The sequence below is a fragment of the Python bivittatus genome, unplaced genomic scaffold, assembly GCF_059951505.1.
Source record: "Python bivittatus isolate LINGU-HERP-01145 unplaced genomic scaffold, Pbiv_v1 ctg000200_np1212, whole genome shotgun sequence".
In the NCBI taxonomy this organism is placed as follows: Eukaryota; Metazoa; Chordata; class Lepidosauria; order Squamata; family Pythonidae; genus Python; species Python bivittatus.
Window position 1 is genome coordinate 3,426,622 of NW_028277040.1, and position 13,905 is coordinate 3,440,526.

The window sequence follows — 13,905 nt, forward strand, 5'->3', positions numbered from 1 at the left end:
TCAAAACATCTTTGCCTTTGGAAGAAACTACTATCAGGCTCCAACCCTCAATCATTGTATACAAATGTGTATTCCTTCACTGCCATCTGGTGGTTCCATTTGTCTAGCTCTAAGAAGTCAGAGGCTGTGTGTATATAACATGCTTGCCATGTCTAAGTGACCCAAGACTTAATAAACTAATAAACTAACCATCCTGGCTGGGCTGATGCAACAAACTACATTTTAGCCTATCAAGCATTTTGAGAAAAAGATTCACACCCTGTGCCAAATCATGATTTGCTTTAACCATGCTTTGTTGAACAGGCCACTCTGGGTAAGTTTGGAGAACATGCCAGACTAAAATATGGTTGCCTAATATTGGGACTGTGCACTTTGCAACCCCAGCTAGTAGAAGCCAGAATGACATCAGAATGATGCTGCGTGCATCATGTTGTCACTTGTCCCCTTGCCCCCCCCATCCCCGCCGCCAGCCAGGATCAGTTTATAGCTCAGTGTATTATATGAACCCGGCTGATTGATTTAGTAATGTCTAACCCTGTTGCTCTTTAAAGGAGTCTTGAAAACCTGGTTCTTTTCTCATGTACTGGCAGGACGTCATGAGCCCACTCTGGAATTTGTGTGATGGTTATTGTCATGTTTCTCCCTCTTCCCTCAACAAGTCACTTTTATGTTGTTTTAAATTATTATTCTGCTGTTTTAAGTCTTGTAAACCATCCAGAGTCATGTACAAGTAGTGACACTGAAGAAATGAATCTAATGGAGTTATACATGATGTGTTACACAGACACAGATTGCTAAATCGTAAAGCATGGGCTGTGGACCCCAATGGCTGGGTTAACTCATTCCAGTATGGCTTAGTGTGAACCCAGTCAGTGGCTATTAATGGGTCTTAAGCATGACCCTGTAAGATAAAACCATCTGAGGACAAGTCATTTGTAGGCAAGGGCAAGCTTTGAGGCTACTTCCTTCCTGTTCTGTCGATATTCCCAGCCTGGGACTCTCTTAAGTACAAGGTTGGTTAGGCCTCAGAGGGCTGAAGATAGCCCCCAGGGAGGCCCATCTGCAGAAAGATGGGTTAAATTCCTGCTCAGGCTGTTCTTGTTCTGGTGCTTCAATCCCAGCTGAATCTGACTTGGGCTTATTACAGTGCCACTTGCCTAGACTCAGCACCCGAAAGACAACAAATGGACACACTTGGCCAATTTATGACAATGTCATCTTCACCGTGGCTATAATTAAATGACCACTTCTTATGATTATAAGGAGATTTTGATTTGCATTATTTTCATAGTTTTGTTAACTATGAAAATAATGCAAATCAAAATCTCCTTATAATCATAAGAAGTGGTCATTTAATTATAGCCACGGTGAAGATGACATTGTCATAGTAACAGAGTAACACAATTAAAAGAGACAAGTGTCTATCTTAAGGAATTCACCTTGACACTGACAAAGGAACTAAAGCAGCTTATCTGCTACAAATTAAGCCTCAGGAACCTTCTACTCCTGACAAGTTTTGGTTAGAATGTTGCACAAACATTCCTATTTTTACTCTGGACCTTCCCATTTGAGGGGTGTCAGATTTTAAGATGTAGGTTTGGGTGCTGGGAACCCAACTGGGTTCTGTGAACTGCTCTAGAAGTGGCCTCTATCAGAATGATTGACAGTTCTACTCAAGGCTACGGCTTCTGTGTCCTTGAAAGCACCCATCACTGCAACTGCAGAACATGGATGTCTGAGGAGTGTTATGAGATCCCACGGCCAGTGCAATTATTCCTGGTTTCCGATTCTCTGTGGAAACAGTTCTTCCTGAGACATCACCACGCAGCTAAGCATTTGGTAGTGAATTACTGAACTATGCCTTCCCACAGCGCTGCAATATTTACCAAGTTGAGCAATCTTGATTTTAGCGTGGAAAGAGCAACAGTGAGCTTTAATTAATAGCAACGCAATACCAAAGTGCTGTACGCTCCGCAGGAGTATCACCGAAAGGTTCGTGCCTTATTTATGCTTGACGCATTCTCTTTTCCTCTCCGACGGAGAACTGCCTGGGGTATAAAAGCAGAGGGAAGATTTACCACGGCGGCCCGCTCATTGTTTTTCCAAGAAATTGTCCCTTCCGTCAACTACATCTCTCCGCCCACCCGTAAAAGCTGCAAAGCGTCGCTTGTCCGTCGCGGGGCGGCTCTCCTGGCTGGCTTACGAAGCTCCAGGCCCTGGAGCAAAACTACTGTAATTGCCTCGAGAGGAAGCAACTAGCGGCAAGATGGCTGCGTCCGTCTCCAGGGTGCTGGGGGGGCAGGCGTTGAGGTCTCTCTGCTCTCCCGGAGGGAGGAGGATCCTGGTCAGGTAAGGGCTCTGCTCGCCTGGGAACAGCTTCACGAGAACGTGGCAGCAACATGAGAAGGGCTGAAGAAGCCATCTGTGGGCGGTGGCAGCCCGAATGAAAAGTTTCTTCCAAGCCGAAAGGGAGGGCGAGTGCGCTGTCCGCCCGAAACTGCGTGGAAGAAGCCCTCCAACCTCTCAGTACATCCTTCTAACATTTAAGGCTGCCCCGATTATAATGACAGGCCTGACATTGCCCCTCTCTCCCCAAAATATAACGGCAGAGTTAGGAAGAAGAGAGAAGTTTTAGTTTATTCAAATCTACGGGCACAGACCGAACACAGGAAGAGAGGAGCTTTGCTAGAGCTTCCGAATGTGCGCTGCGAGATTCCGGGCGACCATTAGAGGGCAGCAAAGGGATACCGCAAATTTAACTCTCTGCTGTCAGTTAATAGTGGTCGGATTCTTGCAGCCTGGAGCAGGTAACCTTAACATTCGCCGCTGTGTTTTGCAAGATGAATCGACGTGATTTGACAGTCCAGTGTGCACTGCTTTTGTTAAGGGGTCTTAGATTTGGATATGTTTATGGACTTCGGCTGTTTTGTCACTAGTGACTTTTAGTGTGGCCGGTGATCACTGTGGCAATATAAAGCCTGTCTTTATTTATGTTAATAATGCAACTGTATTTCATGTAAATTTGGAAAAACCTGCCAGTTGTGAATAGTATATGATAATCTTTAGATAATGATTGGAGGGTGATAGGGCTGGTCCATTGGAATTGGCTTCTTTATGACCCAGTTATAATTAGGAAATGACGGTCCTATGTGTTTCTCGGTTCATGAGAGATATTAACTAAGTAATGTTCTCCTTTTATAGCATATTTGGGAGAGGGCTTTGTGTTATTTCGCAGCCTAGTTGATGAACCTATTTCTTTGAAGTCATGACCATTTTAGTTGTAGAAAACTCAAGCATACTATTGTGATGGGTCAGAAGTCCTTTAATGCAAGTTCATTGAAGGAGAGAACAGTAGTGGCAGAAAGGAACTGAGTAGCTTGAGAAAAATTGGGCAGGAAAAAATTGTATCCAAAAATGAAAAAAGGTTAGGTTTGGAGTACCTATGTGTGAGTCAGGGTCCCCCTGTGGGGTCACAAGCAACTGGGAGTCATTTTTTTAAAAATCAAGCTTCCGCAAGCAAAATGGGAGCACTCGTTCTTTTTTTCTCTCTTTTTAATTTTATTGCTGTAAAACATATATAACACATTATATTATTTCGGTACAGATAAAGAAAGCAAATTTGATGACTAAAAAGAAAAAGAAAAAAAAGAGAAAGACTATTCGGTTTCTAACTTCCCCCTTTTTGCAGGGGGGGAAGTTAGAAACCCCCCTATCACCCTTCTCCTAATTTATGATAGTTGCAAACATATAGTTTATAGTTATGATTATAGTTATAAACATTAGAAGCCAAACTATAAATATTTATATTTGCCATGCTGCATATATATATAGGAGCACCTATTCCGAGCTTTACTCCCCATGTTGCTTGGGCAAGTCAGCTGTGGGCTCATCCAGGCAAAGCAGGAGTGAGTTTTGTCAGCACTCCCAGTTTGCCAAAGCAGGTGTGCTGTCAAAACTTGCTCCAAACTTTGCTTCTTGTTTTGCTTGTGCAAGCCTCAATGGGTGGTTACAGTACCACAAAAATCTGAGAATCGGTGTGATTCATAGATTAAATCTGAATGATTAAAAGTAAGTGGAATATTTATTGCCCAGACCTAGCCGAAATAAAGTAATTTTATTCATGGGGAGCCGTCATACAAATTCATTTATTATTTTAGGTGTTATAGTCCGGAAAAATGAGAGAATTCCTGGTGATTAGGATGTTCTAAAGAAGGCACTAATAACAAAGTGAAACCGCTTTAACAGAATAATTTGATTGCTAATATCTTTCATTTTTTTAATCAATGAGGACAGCATGCTAGAAAACAAAGCTGAGGGTAGGTGAAGATCCTTGGGGGATCAACAATAGATCTGTATTTTTATGACACCCCAAATCAGCCAAGTATAGTTTAGCCTAGCACATTGTGCAAATGCAGCTTGTGTAGTTAGCTTATATTTGGTGTGTTGGGTTGATTCAGTGGTGATTGTTATGTGTGATACATGAACATAGCCTAGATGAACTTGGGCCCAGTGGAGGTAATGAAACAGAATACACAACGTTGTTATGTCAAATAAGTCTTTAGTTCAAGTTTTCTCAATATTACCAAAGGAGTGTCTGCAGCTCAGGCAGATTACGTCTTTTAAGAGACTGATCAGCTAGCATGACCCTGTCTCTGATTTACTATTGAAGGCTATCTGTTTTTTTTCTCCCATTTTTATTAACTCTTTGAGATAAAAACACCAATTTGGACTCAAACGAATGTCAATTCTTGTTGAGAAACATCTAACAGAAGTTTATATATCAACATTTTATTAGGTTTATTTCGTATCAGTGCTCATTTATGATGAAGATGGGTTACATGTTTTGCTAGAATTTTCATCATTGCCTTCTAGAGCAGAGGGTTAATTTAATTTTTTGTTTATTTATAAGAGGAAAAACTGTTAGGGAAAAACAACAAAAATTCTTCCGGTAACTTATAGATAAAGGTAGTCCTTGGCTAATGAAGGTAATTGGGACCTGAATTTCCATCATAAGTGATGCATTTGTAAAATGCAGTATCACGTGACTGCAGTGCTTAGCCACGGCAATCCTAGCACTCTCCATTGCTGTCGTTAAGTGAGGATTGTAGCTACTGCAAGGTGTGGGAGAATGTGGGAGGGGCCAGCATGGTATGAATGTGGCAGGGCTTGGGGTGGCTGCTGCAGGATGCAGGAAGGGCCGGTGTGGCACTAGTGCAGCGGGGCTTGAGGTGGCTGCTGCAGGGTGGGGGGAGACTTACCTGAGCAACTTGCGACCTTCTCTGTTGGCTTCCCCATTGACTTTGCTTGTGGGAAGCTGGCAGGGAAGGTCACAAATTGCGATCACGTGACTGTGGGGGAGCTGCAACCATCATAAGTGCGAGTTGGTTGCCAAGTGCCCAGATTGCGATTGTGTGACGGGGGTGCTGGGATGGCCAGAACTTCGAGGATTGGTCATAAGTAGCACTCGTTCAGCGCCATTGTAACTTTGAATGGTCGCTGAACAAGTGGTCGTTAACCGAGGGCTACTGTACCTGTAATAACTTTTATTAGGGTATAAGCTTCTGTATAGTACAGTTCACTTCGCTAGATATGTGGATAACACAACTGTTTGTTTTTTTTTAAATGAAAAGTAACAAGAGCTTCTGAACAGTTTAAGCTGATTTGTGTTCTCATGTTCTAACATCCAAGATAGTGGAGGAACATAGTGATAAAATATGGCTTATATCCGTGTTCAGCTCCACTCCGGTCTTGAAGCTTTTGCCAGTCATTTTTTAAAAATTTGATATGGTATGCAAGACTACCCTGTTCTGCGGTAGGTGGTAGAAGAAAGCTGGGAAAGGAACAGGTTTGTCAACCGTATCTTGTAACATTTTTGGTAGTGCCTCACCAAAACGTGAAAATAAAAAGAACTGAAAGATAAAAAACCAAAACATCAAAAAAATGCAAAAGCAGACTTTACAGTGTTTATAGTTTGGGAGTATATATGATAGAATTTTAAAAAACTGACTTCTTTTAGGTAGTATGTTTAACTTTATTTTTAAAGAAACCTTCAGACTGAAAATCATGATTCAGCACGCCTTGAAACCTCCTCAGCTAAAACATTAATGGACATAGGAACTAGAAGGATCTTTTCTTCAGACCATGACATCTTCCGGCAAAGTGTGAGAAAATTCTTCCAGGAAGCTGTGGTACCATATCATGGAGAGTAAGTTAAATGCACAAAATCTTGTTTCTTATTCTCTCTCTCTCTCGTGTTACAAACAATTCTAGATTTTGTGCCACTTGCTCTGGTGGAGAACTATGACTGGCACTAATGTTAGGTTTTCTGTAGGGTTAGTAGCAGCTTTGGAGTTACTAGTGGTTTTTGCTGAAAGTACAGTCTGAAAGAAAAGATTTATTTCTCCCTGTGCATGTACACCCATGCACGGTGGACCTAATTACATCTCATTGTGGCTGCTGTCTTGAAAATAGAAAAAAAATGGTAAATGCATTCACATTTAATGTTGCATCAGATTCAATTATATCACGTAAGGCAAGTTAACTTATCTTCTCAATTACATGAAAATAAACCTCACTAAATTAATAATTCATGTACCTGAACAGACATGTAAACTAGTGCTGCACTGATTTTTTAAAAAATAGTTTGCACTATAGTTGGCCTTAATAAATGACATCATTTTATTTACTAACAAAGATGGCCTCATAAAAATTAAAATATTCGTCTTATCTGGGAGTAAAGTCCATTTTGCTCAATGGAACATGCTTTTGGGTAAAAGTCCAAATCACTGATTAGACATCTGCTTTCCTATTACTTTTTATGACTGTCTTTATATACTTAATCAAGATTGTGCTTCTTACCAACTCTTTTTCAATATGGATAGAGAGATAATGGTGCACAAAAGCACATTCTGCTTCTCCAGGGATTGCTCAGCAGGAACTTGGGAACTTTTCTATAATGCCTCCAATGGGCACTGCTAATAAAGGGGCTGGAAGACTTTCCTTATCTTGTTTTCATTGATCTCTTGCTGGCTGGAGGTGAGCCCTGATTGGCTGGTGGAGTTTTTTGTGTATTCTCAGTGTTTTAAGGTCAGCAAAGTGAAGTGACTGTGCAACTGGGATGTATTTTAGCTCAAAACTGCTGTTTCTGCTGATGCAAACATAGAAGTCATCACTATTGGCAGTTTTAAAAATCTACTGTCTTTTAGATCATCACCTATTTAAATTACAGGTAGTCTTTGCTTAATGATGGTAATTAGGACTGGAATTTCTGTTGCTAATAAATGTCATAAAGCACGATGTCACACGATCACACTGCTTAGTGACAGCAATCCCAGCAGTTTCTGGTTGCCGTCGTTAAGTAAGGACCACACAGGTTGTTAAACGAGGATGACACATGACCCTGACTTCCTGTCAGCTTCCTCACTGACTTTGCTTGGGGGAAGCCAGCAGAATAGGTTGCAAATCACCATCACGTGACCCAGGGATGGTCGGAAATCCAGGCCGGTTGCCAAGCATCCAGATCAAAATTATGGGACCGTGGGGGTGCTGTGACAGCCGGAAGTTAAGTTCGTAGGTTTGAAGGTCACTGAATGAGTGGTCGTTAAATGAGGACTATCTGTATGTACCATATGCCTAATGTAATCGATTGTATGCTTCATCTCTGGAAATTGTTCAGCTGATTGAAAGTGTCAGACTTAATGATTAAGCTAAAATCATTTGTTTTTGCTCCATACAAAATGAACTTATCTATTCTGGCTTAATTTTATGCTTGAACCAAGCTACTATGAATTTAACAAATCATGATATGAACGTGGCTTAGCACAATGGGTAAACCTGGCTAATATACATAGTCTTCTCTGTGTGTCTATATGCTAAATATTCAAGCTTGCATTTTTACTAAGTAAATTATCCATTTTGTACCCATTTATGTTTCTGTGAGAATTACATGATTTTACTTTTTTTTTTTTACTTGTAGATGGGAAAAAGCTGGTCAAGTAAGCAGAGAGCTCTGGGAAAAAGCTGGACAGCAGGGGTTGCTTGGTGTCAATATATCAGAAGAAAATGGAGGTATTGGAGGGGATCTATTCTCTTCAGCAATCGTTTGGGAAGAGCAGTAAGTCCTAGATATATTTTTTCTGTTCTTTGTTTCCTTTGCAAGATTTTTCTGTAAATACTACTTTTTCCTCCTTATTTTCTGTGATAGCTATATCTTAAAATTTGGTCTTCATGGTGACAGAATTCATTGACAACAAATGCATATTTTGAGTACAGGCAAAACCTAGTAAAGGACTGCTTAATTTACCTAGGATGGTATTACTGCAGTTTGAGGTCTACCAGATAGTTAGGGTTTTGGTTTTGTACTTGCTTGCAACCTGCTTGTTCTCATGACACAGTCTTTGAAGGAGGTGGATTCCAAGCTATAACACTCCAATCCCAGTTGAAAGGCCAACAATCCAGCATTTATCCCATGCAGAAACAGCTTAAAGCTCTTTTGTTGCACTTATATTTTGCCCTGAGGGCATTTGACTAAATTGGATAGAAATTTTCATGGTGATATATTCACTGAGTAACTATTTCCAGAGTTTCCCTTTTTCCACATTCTTCTCAGCTATAGTCACCATTGCCACTTTACACAGACTTCTTCTACTGCCTTTCATCTCTCCTTCTTGTCTTGGATCACGGTCTCCTTCCTACAATACATGTGAATGCAAGATCCAGAACTAGCCACGGAGCAAACATCCCTTTCCGCTTTCCTCTTGGCATCAGTCACCTTCACTTTGTCATAGCAAACTGAATTGCTTCCCTCATCACTCCACAAATTCTCTTTTTCAAACCACACTGATCTTCTGGCAACATAAGCTAAAAGAGATTATCTTGCAGTATAGAGTGAGATACAGGCAAGAAGATAAGTTTCAGAGAAAGATAAGGAGATTGGTTTAATAAACAAAAGCAAGTTATAGGAAAGATTGGGTGATCATAATCAAAATGCAGGGTTTTTTGGCTCCACCCTTTATTTGTCTCATTTTCTTTTCAGAGCCAAAGCAATAACTGAATTTTTCACTCTTTTCCTTGCAATCTTAAAGCCTTAAAAGAATGAACCAAGCTGAAGATATTTTCTTCACTGTAAATCGAACCAAACACTTGTTCTTAAGCTGCAAAGGCTTTTGGCACAACAGGTTTGGTCTGGTTTTGAGTTAGTATGATGTGTGAACATCGACACCATTGTGGCTTGTACATCATGGAATGGACTATTTTACTAATTAAACAAAAAATTCTTAAACAAAAAGAATCTTGGAGAAGAATGCAAAACCTGGGTGTAGAGCATAGATCAACAGCCAACAGCAAAGGTCACAGTGAATGGAACACTTTCCACAATGTTTTCAATTTGCAGAGGCTCAAGGCAAGGATGCCTACTCCCCCTTTACTATTTGCAATTGCTCTGAAAGCCTTATCTAACAAGATCCAAAAAGATAAGCAGATAATCAGGATCAAAATTCATGGAGAGGAATATAAGATGAAATGTTTTGCAGGCGATATAGTACTAACAATTATGAAACCACCAAGCTTTATGTGATAGTTGATGACAGTGACCAAAGATTTTGGTTGCTTTTCCAGATATAAAATCAATGAAAAGAAAACAAAGATAATAACAAAGCACTTAAATTCCAAGGAAGACAATTTTGTGAGAATTTTTGAGACTGGCTGTGAGATGATAAATATCCAGTGAGATATTTAGGACTTTAAACAATTACAACAAATTATGGAAAGAAATAAAGCAAGATCCTAAAAAGGTGGAAAAGCTTAAAACTTTCCTGGCTAGGATTTCTGGTGAAAATAAAAATGAACGTATTACCCAAGATATACTTCTTATTTCAAATAACGCCCATTCAAATCCTAGATTAAAAATTGCAGGGCTGGCAAAGAACAATTAATACATTTACATGGAGTGGGAAAATGAGAAGAGTAAGTTTCAAAAATTTTGCAAGACTTAAAAGAGAGAGATGGACTAGCTTTCCCCAATCTCAGATTATATAATAAAGCAAGCTGTATATCATGGATAACAGAATGGATAAAATTTCCTAGCAGCAGAATATCAACTATAGAAGGAGCAGGCTTTGCCAATAGACTTCATAGATATCTAGGGTATAAGGAGACAAAATAATACAAGAATCTGAAGGAACATGTTATAAGAGAAAGTCTGTTAAAAATTTGGAATTCTTTAAAAGCAAGGGCAAGTCCAACGGTTTCACCACTAGCATCACCGTCACATGCTTTTTATTTCAAGAACAACTACAGTAAGAAAGATCTGATCAAATATGCCAGTATGATACATCTGGACTCAAGAAATAGACTAAAGTCACAACAAGAATTGCTTAATGAAGGTAGGAATCTATCATGGTTAATGTATTTGCAAATAACATGAAAAAATGAAAAGTGATCTCAGAGAAAAAGGAGAGACCCTGAGAAAGATGACAGAATTTGAAACACTTATATATGAATCACGATAATTTATTAGGATGTATTTACAAATTGTTACTCAAATGTGACCCGGAGACAGAAAAAAATTAAAAATGGTATGATAAAATGGATGGAAAACTTTAAAGAAGTAATAACAGTGGAACAATGGGAAGGATTATGGAAAAAAAAATCAGTATAATTTATACCAAGCTACAATTTGAGGGGAAATTGGAACAAAATGTTCTACAGATGGTATATAACTCTGTCACTGATTGCCAAGATGGACAAATCATGCAACAATAAATGTTGGAAATGCCAAAATTGGAATAAAAAAACCACAAATATTTTTATATGGCATCATCCCAGAGAGTGTAAAAGAAAAGCATTAAGATACATGCTTACAGTGGCAAAAAGAATCCTTGCTGACAATACAAGATTGAGAGACTAAAATTGGAGAATATATAGCAATGGAATGTCTACATATTCATAGCAGAAGTCTAACCAAATTCAAGCAGGAATGGTTCCATTATATACAACATATCACACAGCAAGGCAAACTAAGATACTTAGAATATGGATTCCGAACAAAAAGAAGAACTGTTTTAAAAATAATCAAAATGGGCAATAATTACAGATGCGCAAAATATAGCATAAAAATATTTAAGCACCAATTAGTGGCTTGCGGGGGGGGGGAGGGGGGTACTGGAATGCTTTTTCCTAAAATGTTTTTTTTTTTTTCATTTTGTATTTCTTTTTTTTAAAAAAATACGATATTGTTCATTTTAACCTTCATCCTTGGATTATGTACTCTTCAGATACACTCCTGATGTTCTTTGTTCGTCCCTCCCAGGAACATCCCCCCTTACCCCCCGCCGCAAGGAAGAAGCATAGCAGGACTTGGTGGGAGGAGGAGAGGAGGAGGAGATCCTTTTCTCTTATGTCTTAGTTTTCTGTATGTAGAAATGAGCCATTGATTGTTGTCTTCCATCTGCAGTCTCAAGTACAGGGTTTCCTGCTTAATAATAATAGGGCTTTGAGCCCCCCTGTGCATACTGACTAAGGCAAAACATCCTGCCTTCAATATGCTGAGAAGAGCAAAATAATACATTTTTCCTATTAGCCAGTGGGCAGATCTATTTTGGATTAAACTTCTTAATAAGGAATATTTCTGAATGAGCCACATGAACCCCTTGTTTTATGTATTCCCCCAACTATGTAATTAACTAAAACAGCCTTTCTCAGGTTCTATGAGAGGTTGAGAAAGATCGTGATGAGAAAAAAAACACACACCATTTTTTGAACTTTGTACACTACGCAATGCTAGCACTTGTAGTGGTGGACATTTTTATGCACTATGACTCAGCCACCAGCCTGCCACTTGGCTGTTATAAACATTGTAAAATGTGGATTGTGTAGGTTAGAAGTTTTTTGTGAAGTTTATTGTGAAGTTTTCATTTTTTTTGCTATTTTTATGCAAGGGTTCACTAAGACCTAAACATTATTTCAAGGGTTCCTCCAGGGTAAAAAGATTGAAAAAGGCTGATCTAAAATATCTTATAACATTGTAAGAGTAATGTGATAATTTTTTTCTTCGTATTTGAAGAATTCAGGCACAAATCTTTCGGTTTTTAATTCTTTCTGTTCCAGGATGTATGTTAACTGTTCAGGCCCAGGATTTAGTCTTCACTCCGATATTGTCATGCCTTATATAGTAAACTATGGATCAAAAGAGCAGATTAAAAAGTTCATTCCAGAAATGGCAGCAGGCAGATGTATTGGTGCAATAGCTATGACAGAACCTGGGGCTGGAAGGTAAGCATGGTCCTAAGAACGCAGTCTTTTGCATACATGCCTGTTATTAATTCTCACTGAAGTACACCCTGTGAGCATTAATAAGATTCCCAATATATTTGCCTAGCAGGGTGCACATGTGGTGGGTTGTCTGTGCTCGTCCCCACCACCACATGTGCACCCCACGATTACAATATGTGTGATGGTGCTCATAGGCATTGTGTGGTCACTCTCTGGGTTATGTGATTGTCTTCAGAAACTTTTAATAACAGTGTAAAGGCCTGCATAAAAAAAGAAGTTAAGAACCTCTGCAGGAGATCATCTGCTGTTTCTCTTTAGGCTGGGAGGCTTTAAACATTGTGCATTTGCTCTGTTGCATTATTAAGAACTATCTTCCTCTTAGTGATTTGCAGGGTGTGAGAACATTTGCAAAAAAGGATGGCAGTGATTGGATTCTAAATGGCAGTAAGGTATGTGCAAGGAAGATACATTCTTTTAGTCTTAGTGAATTTAACGTCCACCCATTTGAGATCAATGCTGGGAATTATGGGCTTGGCTTTCTACAGCTTTTCAATCAAGCAATGCCAGGTCACCACCTTTTCCATTTTGTATGAGGACTCCTGCTGCCAGAGTAACATGGTGACTGCAGCTGATGACTCGAAAACTCAATCAACTTAGCAGGTGCTTTTCTGTCCTCCTTTTGTTGGGGAAAGTTATAAAAAACATCTGAAGAATTTGGCCTTTTAATGCTGCAACGTGGCTGGTCTGCAAAGGGTAACCAATGCTCAGATATTTCACAGCTTAAAAGAGTTGGCAGGAAAATAGCCTCCCTGGTATGAAATTGCCTGGAGGGACCAAAGAGGCAAATAAAAACTTGACTGTAACGGCGTGTATAAAAGGAAAAAAAAAAAAAAGACTTCCTCTCCTGGTGAGTGCATTGTTTAGGATTCAGAGAAAATGTCAGAGTGGATACTGCCAAATGCAATCTGGTTGCTGTTGCTTCATAGGCTTTACTGGATAGTTCTGTTAAAATGGCTTTTATTTTTCTTTGATAAAATTTTTCAGGAGAGCAAGAAGGAAAATTGCCTACCAGTGTTTCAACAGTGTTGTGAAATATGTATTTGGGATTCAGAGATCTGGCTAGAACTTAAGTGATTGGAAGCTGATAGGGCACAAGTATGCATACATTTGCATATGATAACTTGTACCAGTTTGTGAAACATGGCTGTTTCTGCCTTTTGTAAAATGCTTACTTTTTTTGCAATATAAAGATTTTTGTAAATGTTTACAAATTCCCATCCAGGTCACACAAAATGGGATAAAAATATTTAATTTGAATCATATTTCCATGTCATCCTTTCACTTACATGTAATTTAGAGTGGCTAGGAAGAGGAATGAAAGCAACATGGAAAAATAGCTGGCTGACTTTTCATGAGCCATTTCATACATGGTATACTCCAAAATTATAATCAAATCTTAAAGTGAGAAAACAGTGAAACAAGGACTCATCTCCAATCTCTGTTTCATATCATCCTATTCTAAAATTTGATAAATTCTGTAGTTATTTCACGCATTTTTTTCCATAATGATTTCTTCCATAATTCAATGTATAAATATGGGCAGGAGATCAGAATGCTAATTATATAATATACAAC

The 13,905-nt window shown here is 39.1% G+C and overlaps 1 protein-coding gene across 1 annotated transcript in view; it reads left to right on the forward strand.

Moving 5' to 3' along the window:
• Positions 1–1,965: 1,965 nt before the first annotated feature.
• Positions 1,966–13,905, forward strand: part of ACADL (acyl-CoA dehydrogenase long chain) — a 29,951-nt gene continuing 18,011 nt past the window's right edge. Inside the window, exons 1-5 of the mRNA XM_007421670.4 lie at positions 1,966–2,349; positions 6,044–6,205; positions 7,976–8,113; positions 12,106–12,270; positions 12,653–12,719. Of these exons, the coding sequence (XP_007421732.1) occupies positions 2,267–2,349; positions 6,044–6,205; positions 7,976–8,113; positions 12,106–12,270; positions 12,653–12,719 (615 nt within the window). The 5' untranslated portion in view covers positions 1,966–2,266. The remainder of the gene's footprint in view (positions 2,350–6,043; positions 6,206–7,975; positions 8,114–12,105; positions 12,271–12,652; positions 12,720–13,905) is intronic.